The 11,845-nt window shown below is 43.2% G+C and overlaps 1 protein-coding gene across 2 annotated transcripts; it reads left to right on the top strand.

Annotated features, from left to right (window-relative positions):
• Positions 1 to 839: 839 nt before the first annotated feature.
• On the top strand, positions 840 to 11,573 carry LOC110988488 (cAMP-regulated phosphoprotein 19-like). 2 transcript variants are annotated; one of them, XM_022252039.2, is made up of 4 exons: positions 840 to 1,000; positions 5,322 to 5,559; positions 6,380 to 6,478; positions 6,949 to 11,573. In XM_022252039.2, exons 2-4 carry the CDS (start codon positions 5,356 to 5,358, stop codon positions 7,168 to 7,170), a joined length of 525 nt encoding a protein of 174 aa, XP_022107731.1. In that variant the 5' UTR covers positions 840 to 1,000; positions 5,322 to 5,355; the 3' UTR covers positions 7,171 to 11,573. The 2 variants fall into 2 exon arrangements, with proteins under 2 accessions (XP_022107731.1, XP_022107740.1); XM_022252048.2 differs by having other exon boundaries at positions 857 to 1,000; positions 5,298 to 5,559.
• The last annotated feature ends 272 nt before the right edge of the window (positions 11,574 to 11,845 follow it).

An 11,845-nucleotide genomic window follows, 5' to 3' on the forward strand; every position in this document is an offset into this window, starting at 1 on the left:
GGAATATAGCTACATGCTGTGCTGCACACATAAGGAATGGCTTTTTTTGTTCCAAAGTCGAAGTTGGCGCAACTCTCTCTACAATATTGCATAGTTGAAGGCCAGTAAGTAGGCCCAATAATTGCTCGTGCGGACCGACCATTTCGTGGCACGTGGACTCAGTGGGTGGTTTGTTGAGAACTTAAGGAGGATGAATCTACCAGAAGGACTGTCAGCTTGCATTTCTGAAAGTATCGGACCAAACGGGGCCCTCCAAATCGCTCTATTTACAATGAAGTGTGGGCATCCATTTTCAAAAAATTGGTGATGGGCCCTCAAGGCTGTTTTGAGGGGTCATTCATTTATTTATTCTTGATTACCCCGAGTTAAGTCCGTCATTTATAATAAAACAGAATTATAACAGTTAAAATTTCAGGCTGGGTATGAAAAAACACATTAAAAACTGGGATAAAACACTCAACAAAAAAGTATACGTAAAATGTACAAAGACACACGTACACAAAAGCATTTAAACAACACCCATGTCAGTACGTACCGATAAAACAAGGCAAGAACTAATTATAAAATGTTTTGAGAAAAAATATATCTATGAATAGATCTGCTCTCATATGAAAGCTCAAAGACCCAGGAAGTTGATCCCGGCAACGATTTACACAATCTCGTCATTTGGGGGGGGCAAACAATCTCCTTTTTCAAAAGACACTGTGGGGACACTTTTAATGCTAATGAGCTGGCCAGAAATTCTCACTTGAATTAGTGGTCTGCACCCCTATGGCAGCTTCTCTCTGCAGTCATGTGAATACTGATCTGACCACTGTGGCTCTAGCTCTGACTGTATCATTGGACGGGCGCCCTCAAGCGTTACCTTTAGTAATACCGGCGCCATCTTCCATATTTTTTTGCAGCGCAGGTAGATTTCTGTAGTTACATTAAACCTGCATATTTGATGATTTCTGGTCAGACGTCGGAAGATCTCATCAGTAGGAAGATATTTTTTAATGTAAGTATCACTGCCGTGGGTTATAAAACATTGCAGGGGAACTGGTGGCGATGAATGTCAACGTGAAGCTTGAGACGAGTTGAGTCCCTCCATATCCTAATCGAGCCCTACCCCCAGAACTGTGGGGTCCGACGTCCGCCCCGCTCCCACGAACCCTCTAGGCCATAGGCTCTACCGGTAATGGTATAGGGCTGTGGTGGCGACAGAGAAGAGACAGATTGTGAAAGAGAGCCACTACCAGGTCAGAGACCAAACCACAAACTAGCGACGACGCCAGACTATGCGTACGCCGCTCGTTTGTGCAACGATGACGTAATTATTGAACTATTTTTAGATCACGGTTCGCAGATAACATCGATCTCTTTATCAGCCAAAAGCTTCAAAACAAAATCCTCTGATCGATCAACTTTAAAGGAAACATGCTACCCAAGATCGTAAATGAAATTTTCCTTTCATTTGGTATCTATAAAAGCGGATCGAGGAGATTTTTCGGTCAAATCTTGCACTGGAAGTTTCGAATTCGGTAGGCAGGCGAGTCCAACTCTGCCTATGAAAATGTTTACGTGAAAAAAATGAAACTTTGTCGAAGTTTACTTTATGCATGAAAATGTTGCCATTATAAATCTCCATCGATTCATCGTTGCAGATTTTATGTTTACCGTGGCGATTTTCCAAAATAGTGATCGAAAACAATTTTGCCATAGACTCCAACGGTAACACCAAAGGTGGCCGTGTTGGGTGCCGGCATTTCAAATCTTGTTATTTTCCCAAAATCGCGTGGGAAAAATACATCATTATTACGGGACCTGAGGACAATGACATCATTGCCACTTGAACTAGCGACATAAGCAGAAATTAGGGACGTCGCTAGATTGTGGTTTGGTCCCTGACCTGACTACAGCCCTACATGTATTTGTGGGGCCTAAGGCTCTACATGATGTTTTAACAGGGCACGAACAGGGATTTTGTGTAGGCCCCACCCAGAGAAATGCTCCATTTCCCCCAAGTCTTAAGAGCTCTAGTTATGGTAGCTTACATATATTTGTATTTTGCACCAAGAAAGAAATGGGCCCAAACCATGCCGTTTTCCAGAAAAATGTGCAAATATTTCCTGATCAGTGTCGGACTCCCATAAGCCTTATTGTAAATACTACACGGGTGATTTTGCACAATGGTAGAAAGGCATTGTGGGAAGGAGAAAGGGGCAATGTTTGCTCCTTTTTTGCAGTATTTGTGATAAGGCTTACGCCGTTCACAAGTGTAGGCCTACATGCAAAGACGGGCCCCGACCAAATACGGTTGACTACAGGGAATTTTGGAGAACGGTAGTCACTTTACTATATGTCAGGGTCCAACCTAAATGCTGGTCCACTAGCCAAATTCAAGTAAAAACCATGGCGGTCTAGCGAAAGCCCTCGTCTGGGTAGTCCGGCGGTCTAGTAAATCAACATTCTGAAATAAGCGGCGAAATAGTTGATTGTGATGCATGCCCTCTTGCTGCTGCTGGTTTTTGAACCAAATAAAATAGAACCTTTTGCAACCGAGAATAGTTCGGTCCCTGACACCAGCCCAGCAGAAGTAATGCTGAAGTCTAGGAATGCAGCGGCAGTAAATCGTCTGAAACTCCTGTTCCGCAATCACTTGCAGCGGGATCGCACTTAACTGTGTGCCGTTTACTGTACTACCGCGTGTGGCCGGTACGTCTCGACAATGATATGACTTAACGTTGATTGTGCGTACAAGATCTAAATCAGCACGTGCTTTCATGCGTTGCATCATAGTGGTACGTGTAAGTCATGAATATACATCCCACGCGGTTGACGTGCCGCGTGTGTATGATGTGTGTGTACGCATTACGTTACTGTGAATATGCAATACTGATTTTTCTGATTGGTCATTGATAGTTGTGACTTCAGCGATGTCAAGGTTGTGATTTCATGTTTGGTTCACGCACTACGGGTTGCACAACACCAAATACGCGCCCACAGAAAACATTGAAAAATCAGACCGAAATAGCGTCACCTGTTGACTCTTGGGAAGAGGTCGGCCTCTGTTTTTTCATTGGAAATTCAACTTTGTGGCCAGAAGATCACTTATTATTTCAATTTTACGGGGATCAGCCACGAAATTTATTTTTATTCGCCTTTCCCCGAAGATACCTCCAAAATAGTAGTAAAACTATGCGCTCAGCTCTGAATACCCCAAACTGGAAATTATCAGTCCCGAATTCGGGATTTATAGAAATATTTCTATGATCACCCCATAGGATCACTAAATATTAATGAGCTCACAAGCAGAAATACAACCATTTGGTGGAATGCGCCCTACGGGTACTGGACACAGTCTAGAATGAACATGTACTGTACAGGGTATGTACATTTCGCCGGGTGTACATGTACATACATGTATGTGTGTGTACCGGTACATGTGCATACTGCATAAAATGTACATGTACATGTCCATAAACTGTTCATAATGATATGGGTTTTTTTTTCTGTCTCTTGGATTGTGAATAAAACAAACCATTTTCAGCAGGTAACCACTTTGTGTGTTTAATTTGGTTGAGTAGAGTTATACTCATGAATATTCTGGAAATTCATAATTTCCATGACCATTTATGATTACTCATCGAGTACACATGATGTTGGAGCAGAAAACACTAATGCCAAAAAGAATATTGAAATTTGGGGGAAGATGCGGACTAGTGAAAATGCTGGCGGACTAGTAAAAAGCCATCACTACTGTTGGTCCGGCTGGCAAGTGAGAAAAAAAGTTAAGGACAAACCCTGTATGTAATGTCATGGAGCGTTAGTATGACCGATCCCGTTCAAAATAAAAAAAAAAGAATGCTAACGCTCCACTCAGTAGAGCTAATAGTGTATATACAACAGCTAGACCGTGCAGGCACACAACCACATTGTGATGTTGTCAAACCTGCTTGGTAGAGTGTCTGTAATTGGTTACTGCAAAGTTTCATTAGAAAGCAGATCTCTGATTAGTCGAAAAAGCAGATTGAGGAGTAAGAGTATTAAATGTGATGTTGAAGAGAACTGCTAAAGCTCATATAACTTGTACCTGTATAGTCCGCTATGACTGTGCTTGTGCGTCAAGTTAACCATGCATTTACGTTGACAGATATCAGGTAAGAAAGTCACATTTTTCGCCCAATTGCCTCTTCCAACTGTCACCCAAATAGGTTCACGACATCAAAGACACATTGCCCGAGTAATACTCTTTTCCAGACGCAACCTTTATTTGTAAAAGTAACTAAAAAGGGGGGTTTCCGAAATTTACATTCCCCGCCTCCGTTCCCTGGACCCCACACTCGTGCAGTAAAAAATGGTCGGACGTTGACCAAATTCATTTTACAAATCTGTTCGTTTTTTGTCCCGTTTGAAAATAGCATTACCTTCTTAACACCAACATTTGCTGGTGCGTGATACATTTTCACTGTCCCTTACTACCGAAATAGTTGGAGGATAAGTTGGCTGCTCTGTTTATACATATTCACCTGTTAATGGAAAGAAGCTAAAAATGTACGAAGTCGTGTTCCTAGTGTACTAGTGTGCATCGGTAATCTAAGTCATGGTCCATTCTTCGGGGCCTTGCGCTTGTAATAACTTTAACAAGTCACAACTGGATTTACTTGGCTGCATCTGACTCTTGATGTCACATATGGAAGCCATGTGTATGGGCCGGCGGCCGTTTTCTATATCAGTGTATGTTACTGCCGGTCGTAGTTTGATAACTCAAACTTGGCTTATGGCATGACCTGCACAAAGTAGTGGTGTTTCCTAATGGGACAAAAAAATGAACAGATTTCAACAGTGAAGTTGGTTGACGTCCTTTCTTCCTGAGTGTAAGTAAACATTACCACCATCATTGGAATCTCCAAATCCCACTGAATCCTACACTGCATTAGACAGTTTCAGGACTGTTCTTGGGATAAAATATGAGGATTTTGTTTCAGGTTCTGAGCTAATTTGAGTGAAATAAATTAGTGGTACTCAAGGTTTATGGATGGTTCCAGGACTCTACTGTTGCCAACCATATCCAAATATTAATACGGGCAGTTCATATATGTACAAATATTCCAAGGAAACCCCACACAATCAGGTAAGGACTGAAAGTGTGATTCATACCAGTATGTTGGCCTGAGTAGTTCTGGAATTAACCTTGGGTCAAGAGAATTGGGTAAGTTGAAAATAAGCACCACAATGCCAACTTACATGCAACTCCACTAGTACAGTATAAGTTTTCTTCCGTACGTACATGCATTTGTTAAATTGCTTTCTAGTGATTCTGCAACATTTGAATCTAGTCTCCACTGCAGCCATTTTGAAAGAGCAACCACCATGTCCGACGACAGCATCAAGGCAGAGGAGCCCCAGGCGACCCAGCCAGAACCCATGCCTGAACCCAAACCCGTGGCCGAGGAGGGGACTACACAGGAGCCCGAAGCCAGCGAGGACAAGCCCGGCCCTCTGCCGACATCACTAGGGGACAAAGAGAACAAACAGGAGGGATCGTTCAAGAAGCCGCTTGACGTCAAGCCGCAGGTACAAAGAACAAATGACCCTGGCCAATGCACCTCCACAAGGGTCCAGGCAGCAAATCTCAATTAACAGTGACACAAAACACTGTCAAGGGAACGTCTCCTTGACAGTGTTTCCCCTAAATGGTTCATAATTTCTGCAAGTGTTCTAACACCCCCCCCTCCCAAATTTATACTTGTGAACAAACATCAAGGCTGTAGAGCACTTCATCTTCTTACAAAGTTGTTATTCCCTTTTGCAGTCAAAAATAAATGTAACAAAAATTACCGGACAGTTTCGATCTTAAAATGGACTTTGTTTTTTATTTTAAATCACTCTCTGGTCTCCGTCCAGTTATAATCTCCGCACTGATACATGTGAAGAACAGGTTGTGGAGTGCTCAAGGCTGACAAAAATGGTACACCATCGGGGCAGCACTGCTAACCTGATGGCTCCTTTACAAGCTGGAGTTAAAACTAACGCACATACGCACATTTGAAGCCACTTACTTTTGGAGCAGTGCTACATGCATTTTTTTTCCTTTAGGTGATTAAATAGTTATGGACTGTGATAATACCTACAGTGTTGCGTGTTTGGTCAGCAGTCATGGTGTTCACATGTTTTCAAGTTATTTAGATTAGCTCTTTCTGTCTGGTGTAAGATTTTGATGTTGTCAAGGTCGACTGGCAACTTCAACTCGCTAGGTTTTATGCAACACAGGTGTCAATTTTGGTCTGTAAGACTCAAGTCTTAGTTGACAGGTTTGGTCACCATCACTAATGTCTGTGCCCAATCTTAACCTGGGCAGTGAGAGAACTTTGTCTGCATTTTTCCTTCCCCCCAGCTCTCTCCGGAAAAGACAGAAGAAGCCAAACTTGCTGCAAAATATGGCAAGCTGAAACCAGGTGGCTCCGACTTCCTACGCAAGAGATTAAACAAAGGCGTAAGTATTGTGTTCTGAGTGCTGACTTCCGGCACATTTGTCTTCGTCTTCTTCCGCTTGATTCCCATTCAGTCCTGGAGCCATGACTCTGTTAAGAGTCAACTTCATTCAGCTTCTTCCCAAACAAGGGGAAAAGCTCTAAAATCGACAGAGGAAAAACTGCCCAATGAATCGTTAAATCGAGATCATTACAAGGCCAAGTCACTTTTTTAAACTTGTGTTACATGTTTCACAGATGAAATTGATGAGAACTGCCGATTCTGTGGTTTCCTAGAAGCATTCACTCTTGAACTCAGGCAGGAGTCAGCCTCTCTTCAGAACTACCAGGCACTGCTCATAGTCAACTCTCAGGGGCTTAGAATCACAGAGAGTCGATTCCAGCTGCTGGACTTACAAGGCTGTCCACTTTACAACAAGCAAACTTATTTCAGGTTGGTTTTTTTTTGTCTTGTTTTCCTACACCGTACCAGGTGAAATACTTCGACTCGGGTGATTACAACATGGAGAAGCAGTCGGGTAAGATGAAGCTGAGACCGGGCAGCGGGAAACCGCCCGGCCTGGCCGGGAACCGGCTGGGTATGCCCCTGGCCGCACCGTCTCCCCTGGACACGGCCACTGGAAAGACCATCCCCACCCCGGCCACCATACCGCATCGGAAACAGTCTACGGAAATCAGCAAATTGGCTGTTTAAGAAGAAGAAAAAAGAAAGGTGGGAGGAGCTGGGAGGAAAGAGGTAGAGGGGAAAAAGGGGGGGCAGAAATGAAACCGACATTCCCAGGGTCTAAAAATTCTTTATTTCTGGCTTGTCAGCGACACATGTTATAAGAAACCTACATCCACTGCCTTTGTGTTACTGCAAATTTTTAAACATTTCAATTTATGAAGACACATTCGAGATATCCGTAACTCTGCCTATGCATTCTCAAAAGTGCATGCGGTTTGCATCATGAGTCCAGGCATGTGTAAAGTTTATTGTACTTAAAAGGGTCACACTAGGTCATGTGAAATAGAAAGTTAAGGCAGGGAAATGGATTCTTTTTCCACATGCGCTTTCGGAGGATCCGATGAAGCATGTTATGTGACAAGGTCTCTAGTGGAAGTCAAGCAGCGTGAAGCAAGAGAGAATTTATGAACAGACCTTAAGGAATGGTCAAGGAATTACTTGGGGATCATTGTGTGTGGGCCTCGGGTGGAATTTTCAATTCTAAGTAAAGACTCCATGTCAGCTTCTGTTTGCTTCATGAACGCACTGGTCTAGTGTAACACACCTGGGCATACATGCTGTGATTTCTCATTGGATTGCGCATGGCTAAGGCTTAATTTCTGCATGACACACTGTAGTCTTTCTATCAGGCAAGAGGCAAAGTTTAAGAAATGATGGTCACTCAGGGATCTGACATGTGTCTGAGAAGCTGGAAATGAAGACTAGCCATTCATATCACTCTGATGATCACTGGATGGACACTCTGCCACCCCAAAAAATTGTTTCTATAGACAGCAGAGATAAGAGCAGGTGTCGAAAGCAAAGGCTCAGACCTTCATGCAGTACAGTGTGACATCCAAACGAGTGGTCAAAATGTGACATGGACTGGTTCTTGTATTACCCCCTTCCACATTTGAGCCAAGAGAGGGAGCTACAGTTTACAAACTTTCGCCCAGTTTCAACCTCATCCAGGGAAGTTGGGATTTCGGTTCTGCCTTCCGACTGTCTAAGAACAACTGCCTGTAAAAAGTGAACCGCCATCCCTACATTTAATGTTTGAGCTGTCCGCCAAGGCCTGTCCACTTTTCCAAGCCACCCCGCCGGCCTCCTAGAAGTGTGTTTTGCAAGTTTTCAAAGTCCAAGCAGTGATTCCCTAAGATTTAATCTGTTGCCAAAAGGCACCCGTTCCAGTGGTAAGCTGGATATATTGCATGACAGAAACTTGACAAGTAGGGAAATCACCAGAAATGATCTGTGTGCTGTCACCGTCTGTTTGCGCTTCCACAAAAAAAAAAATTGGAAAAGTTGACAGGCCTTCAGTTTATGTATATAATATTTGAATATTTTAGCATTACTGGAAGGACGTAATATAAATTGTGTAATCCATAAGTGCAGTGATTGAGCGACCTCCGTGTACATGTGTACAAAATCTTTCTGTCAGATACAGTATGCTTTGCCATTTGTTGGTTTTTTTTTGTTTCAATATTGGCTTGAATTGGGTGCGAAGAGAGTTCCTGTTAGCAGACAACCTGTGCGTAAATTTCGGTGTCCTTTGCTTGCGCTGTACACAGCTAAGACTCGTAGTTATTACAATAGCATGGTTTGAGGTCTGATATAGTGGAAATTCTCGTGATATCATACAGTCCGTGGTTTCGCCTATGCCACCATATTGGCCGTCAAGTGCATGCATGGTAACGTGTGAAAATACACCTACGAGCATGGTTTGTGCCAAAGGGTGCCATAATCGTGAAGATACTTCACAAGATCTGCAATCGGATTCCTGCCAATCAAAAACAAAGATCAAAATGGATTGCTGTAATTCAACACCAAACTGGACTCTAAACTCACACGCGTCTCTGCAGTCTTCACTTCAAAGCGGGTAGGCCTTATAGGGCTAACATTAGCACAATTCCCTAACTTGGCGCACTTTCCATTGACTTTCGTCTCACAGTACTGCCAAATCTTGGAAATACATTGTGCCCTGTGAACTCCATCCAAGTCATTAGCAGTGTCGGAAAACACGATTTCTTTCATGGGATTCGTCATTTTTTTCTCAGCATTGATCCAAATTGCATGTTACTATGCAACGGCTTGACGGCCAATATGGTGGTTATTGGGAAGTCACGTAACAATGTGACATCGTTGAATAACCTCTATAGTCTATAGTATCGCCTTAATTAGTTCTTCTCACCGGGGGGGGCTTATAATGCCAATTTTGGAGGAGAATGGAGTGAACCAGTCTTTGCAGAGAGGGTTTTGGAATCTAACCAAGTCGTAAAGTCTCAAAAAAGATCCCCTGGAGAGAAGGAACTGACAGCCTGTCGGGAGTAAGGAACTGACAGCCTGTCGGGAGTTGGCAGTTGCCGCAGTTGGCACAGTCAAACCAGCCGCCTAAAGGCACAGTGGAACATGCAATGAGGCAGTAGTACTTTACAGTTTAGTGTGAAACCTCTAGTACATGTACGTGTTATACAGTCGATAGCTGTAGTCTTGGTATGAGCCCCCGAGGGGCAGAACAGTCAGGACAGGGAAAGTCATCTTGAAGCTACGTAGCACCCAAATTATGCCAAATGGACACGGACAGATTTCGCTCAGCAAGATTTGGCAAGGAGGACTCCAATACATGCTTAACGCCATACATATGAAGTTGACTCAACTACTGGGCATACTGCTACGCAGAATTCAAGATTCCTTTCATTAAAAAGTCTGACCACTGTTGAGTGTAAATAGACCGACAAAGCATTAACCAGCAAACTGCATGTAGTTGTTCTAGCACGAGCATAATTTATGTGGTAGTTTCCAACGACTGTCTATTTTCTACATTTTTAACCATTTCCTGCTGGGGCAGTTGTCAATGTTGATGATGCTGGGCCGGGATATTCATCATTTTTTTCTGTTTTCAAAATTCTTTGAAATTCCTATCTTCATTTTCTGGACACTTACAAACATGTGAAGGACTGTCTGGTGGCCCCTCTAGCCTGACAGACAAAATCTATTGACGTCTGAGTATTTCAGCCAGGCCTGCAGCCTTGTAAAAAGAGCCCAGATTGTGCAGTGTTATATAGCTTTCTTTTGTTCACAAACCTGACTCAGTGTGCTGCAGACCTCTTTTCAATAGGGGCCAGATTAGCATGTAGTGGTGCTGTGTAGCTCATCGCTGCGGTGGTGGAGCCCATTTGTCCCCGGTGGTAATCCGCTCGCTCTAAATGCCCCAAACCATGGTATACTGTTTCAAAATAAGGCTGGATTACCTCCACTTTTGAGAGTGAAAAAATGTTGGTAATTCCCAGCAGCCTGTTCTTTTGTACCGAGTACGGTCTTTTGTTACAAGGCCCTGTTCCCTTTGTCCGAGACCCCGGCCACACATATAAAGCATACGTGTCCGGATCCGGAATCCCCGGCAGGGAGTGGTTAAAGGCAAACATCTGGACAGTGGACACCCATGTCCTTTATACTCTATTTGCTCTTTGCACACTGCCACCATAGGCATGCAGAGCCTGGAACTGGCAGCTTGTACAGTCGTGTCAGAATCGCTTTGTCCAATCACATGGCATCAGAACTAACACAGCACACACAAGAACCCCTGAACTGGCTATGTTTATTGTGTAAAGCTGCCAGCTCGAGGCTCTACATGCCTATGGCGGCAGCGTGCACAGAGCAAATAAACACAACAAATGCATTTGTATTTTTTTGTTTTCTGGGTAATTAAATGTAAATGTGTATGTATTGGGGATAGCAAGCTTCTTAGCATAAGACATTGGCCTGTAATTAGCTATTAACCTGGTCATCAAGAGAAGACAGGTGGGTATAATGGATCCAAAGCTACACCTGTACCCCAGGAGCTAACCCAAAACAACTCTTAATCCTGTATGTCCTTTCAAGTTCAACAGACAACAGGATATCTGTTCCATTTTCCAAGATGGGCAGTCTGGCACAACCCAGTGGGTTAGATTGCATCAACAGACTGAGAAGTTTAGAAATGTGACCAAGTAATGTCACATTTCTCAAGTGGATCAGTCCAAAAGCTAGTCAGTGGGTGACTGGGGAGTATGAGATTTCAATCTTTTGGCTTCAACTGCATCCAGTTGTGACAATCAACTACAAATATATACAAAATAAGTATAATGTTACCAAAATTCTGTATGTGTATAAGTTGTAAGTAACATTTGCTTGTATTTGTCTTGTCTGTGGCATTTTGGTTAATTGGTGAATACGTCTGTTTCAGTGGTAATTCCCTCAGAATCTAAGTGCTCACAGGTCTGTTATTTTTTTGTGAGCTAGATTCCTGCAGCATGCCTGGCACTACCTCATTCTGCTGAGGGTGCTGATGAAAAACCTGCTGGAACATCTTGAATAAACACGATAAAACCCCAAAGGACAGAATTATACAACCTTGTGGCTCGTCAATTCACTGATGTCTGTCACCCTTGAGTTACTAGAAATACATGTAAGTGCATGTGCTAGAAATAGTTGATGAAAACATAGAAGTGAGTAACTCTTCATTGTTGAGACATTATCCTCAGATTGAAGGAATTGTGAAAGGTTTTGGTGTACCCAGACATGCCACAACTTCACCTCAGTGAGGCTTTGAGAAAACTGTCATGGTTGAATTTGTCAGTCGTATCACAAAGCGATTGGATAGATTTACACACCGGCCAGCAGC

The sequence above is a fragment of the Acanthaster planci genome, linkage group LG05, assembly GCF_054643075.1.
Source record: "Acanthaster planci isolate LZ-2023a linkage group LG05, COTS_SCS, whole genome shotgun sequence".
NCBI classification, from domain to species: Eukaryota; Metazoa; Echinodermata; class Asteroidea; order Valvatida; family Acanthasteridae; genus Acanthaster; species Acanthaster planci.

Bases quoted from the DNA above. Each gene is read 5' to 3' on its own strand.
- LOC110988488 (XM_022252039.2), top strand. From the start codon at position 5,356: ATGTCCGACGACAGCATCAAGGCAGAGGAGCCCCAGGCGACCCAGCCA. The intron at 5,560-6,379 runs GTACAAAGAACA...CCTTCCCCCCAG, and splicing joins CGCTTGACGTCAAGCCGCAG to CTCTCTCCGGAAAAGACAGA. The intron at 6,479-6,948 runs GTAAGTATTGTG...ACACCGTACCAG, and splicing joins GCAAGAGATTAAACAAAGGC to GTGAAATACTTCGACTCGGG.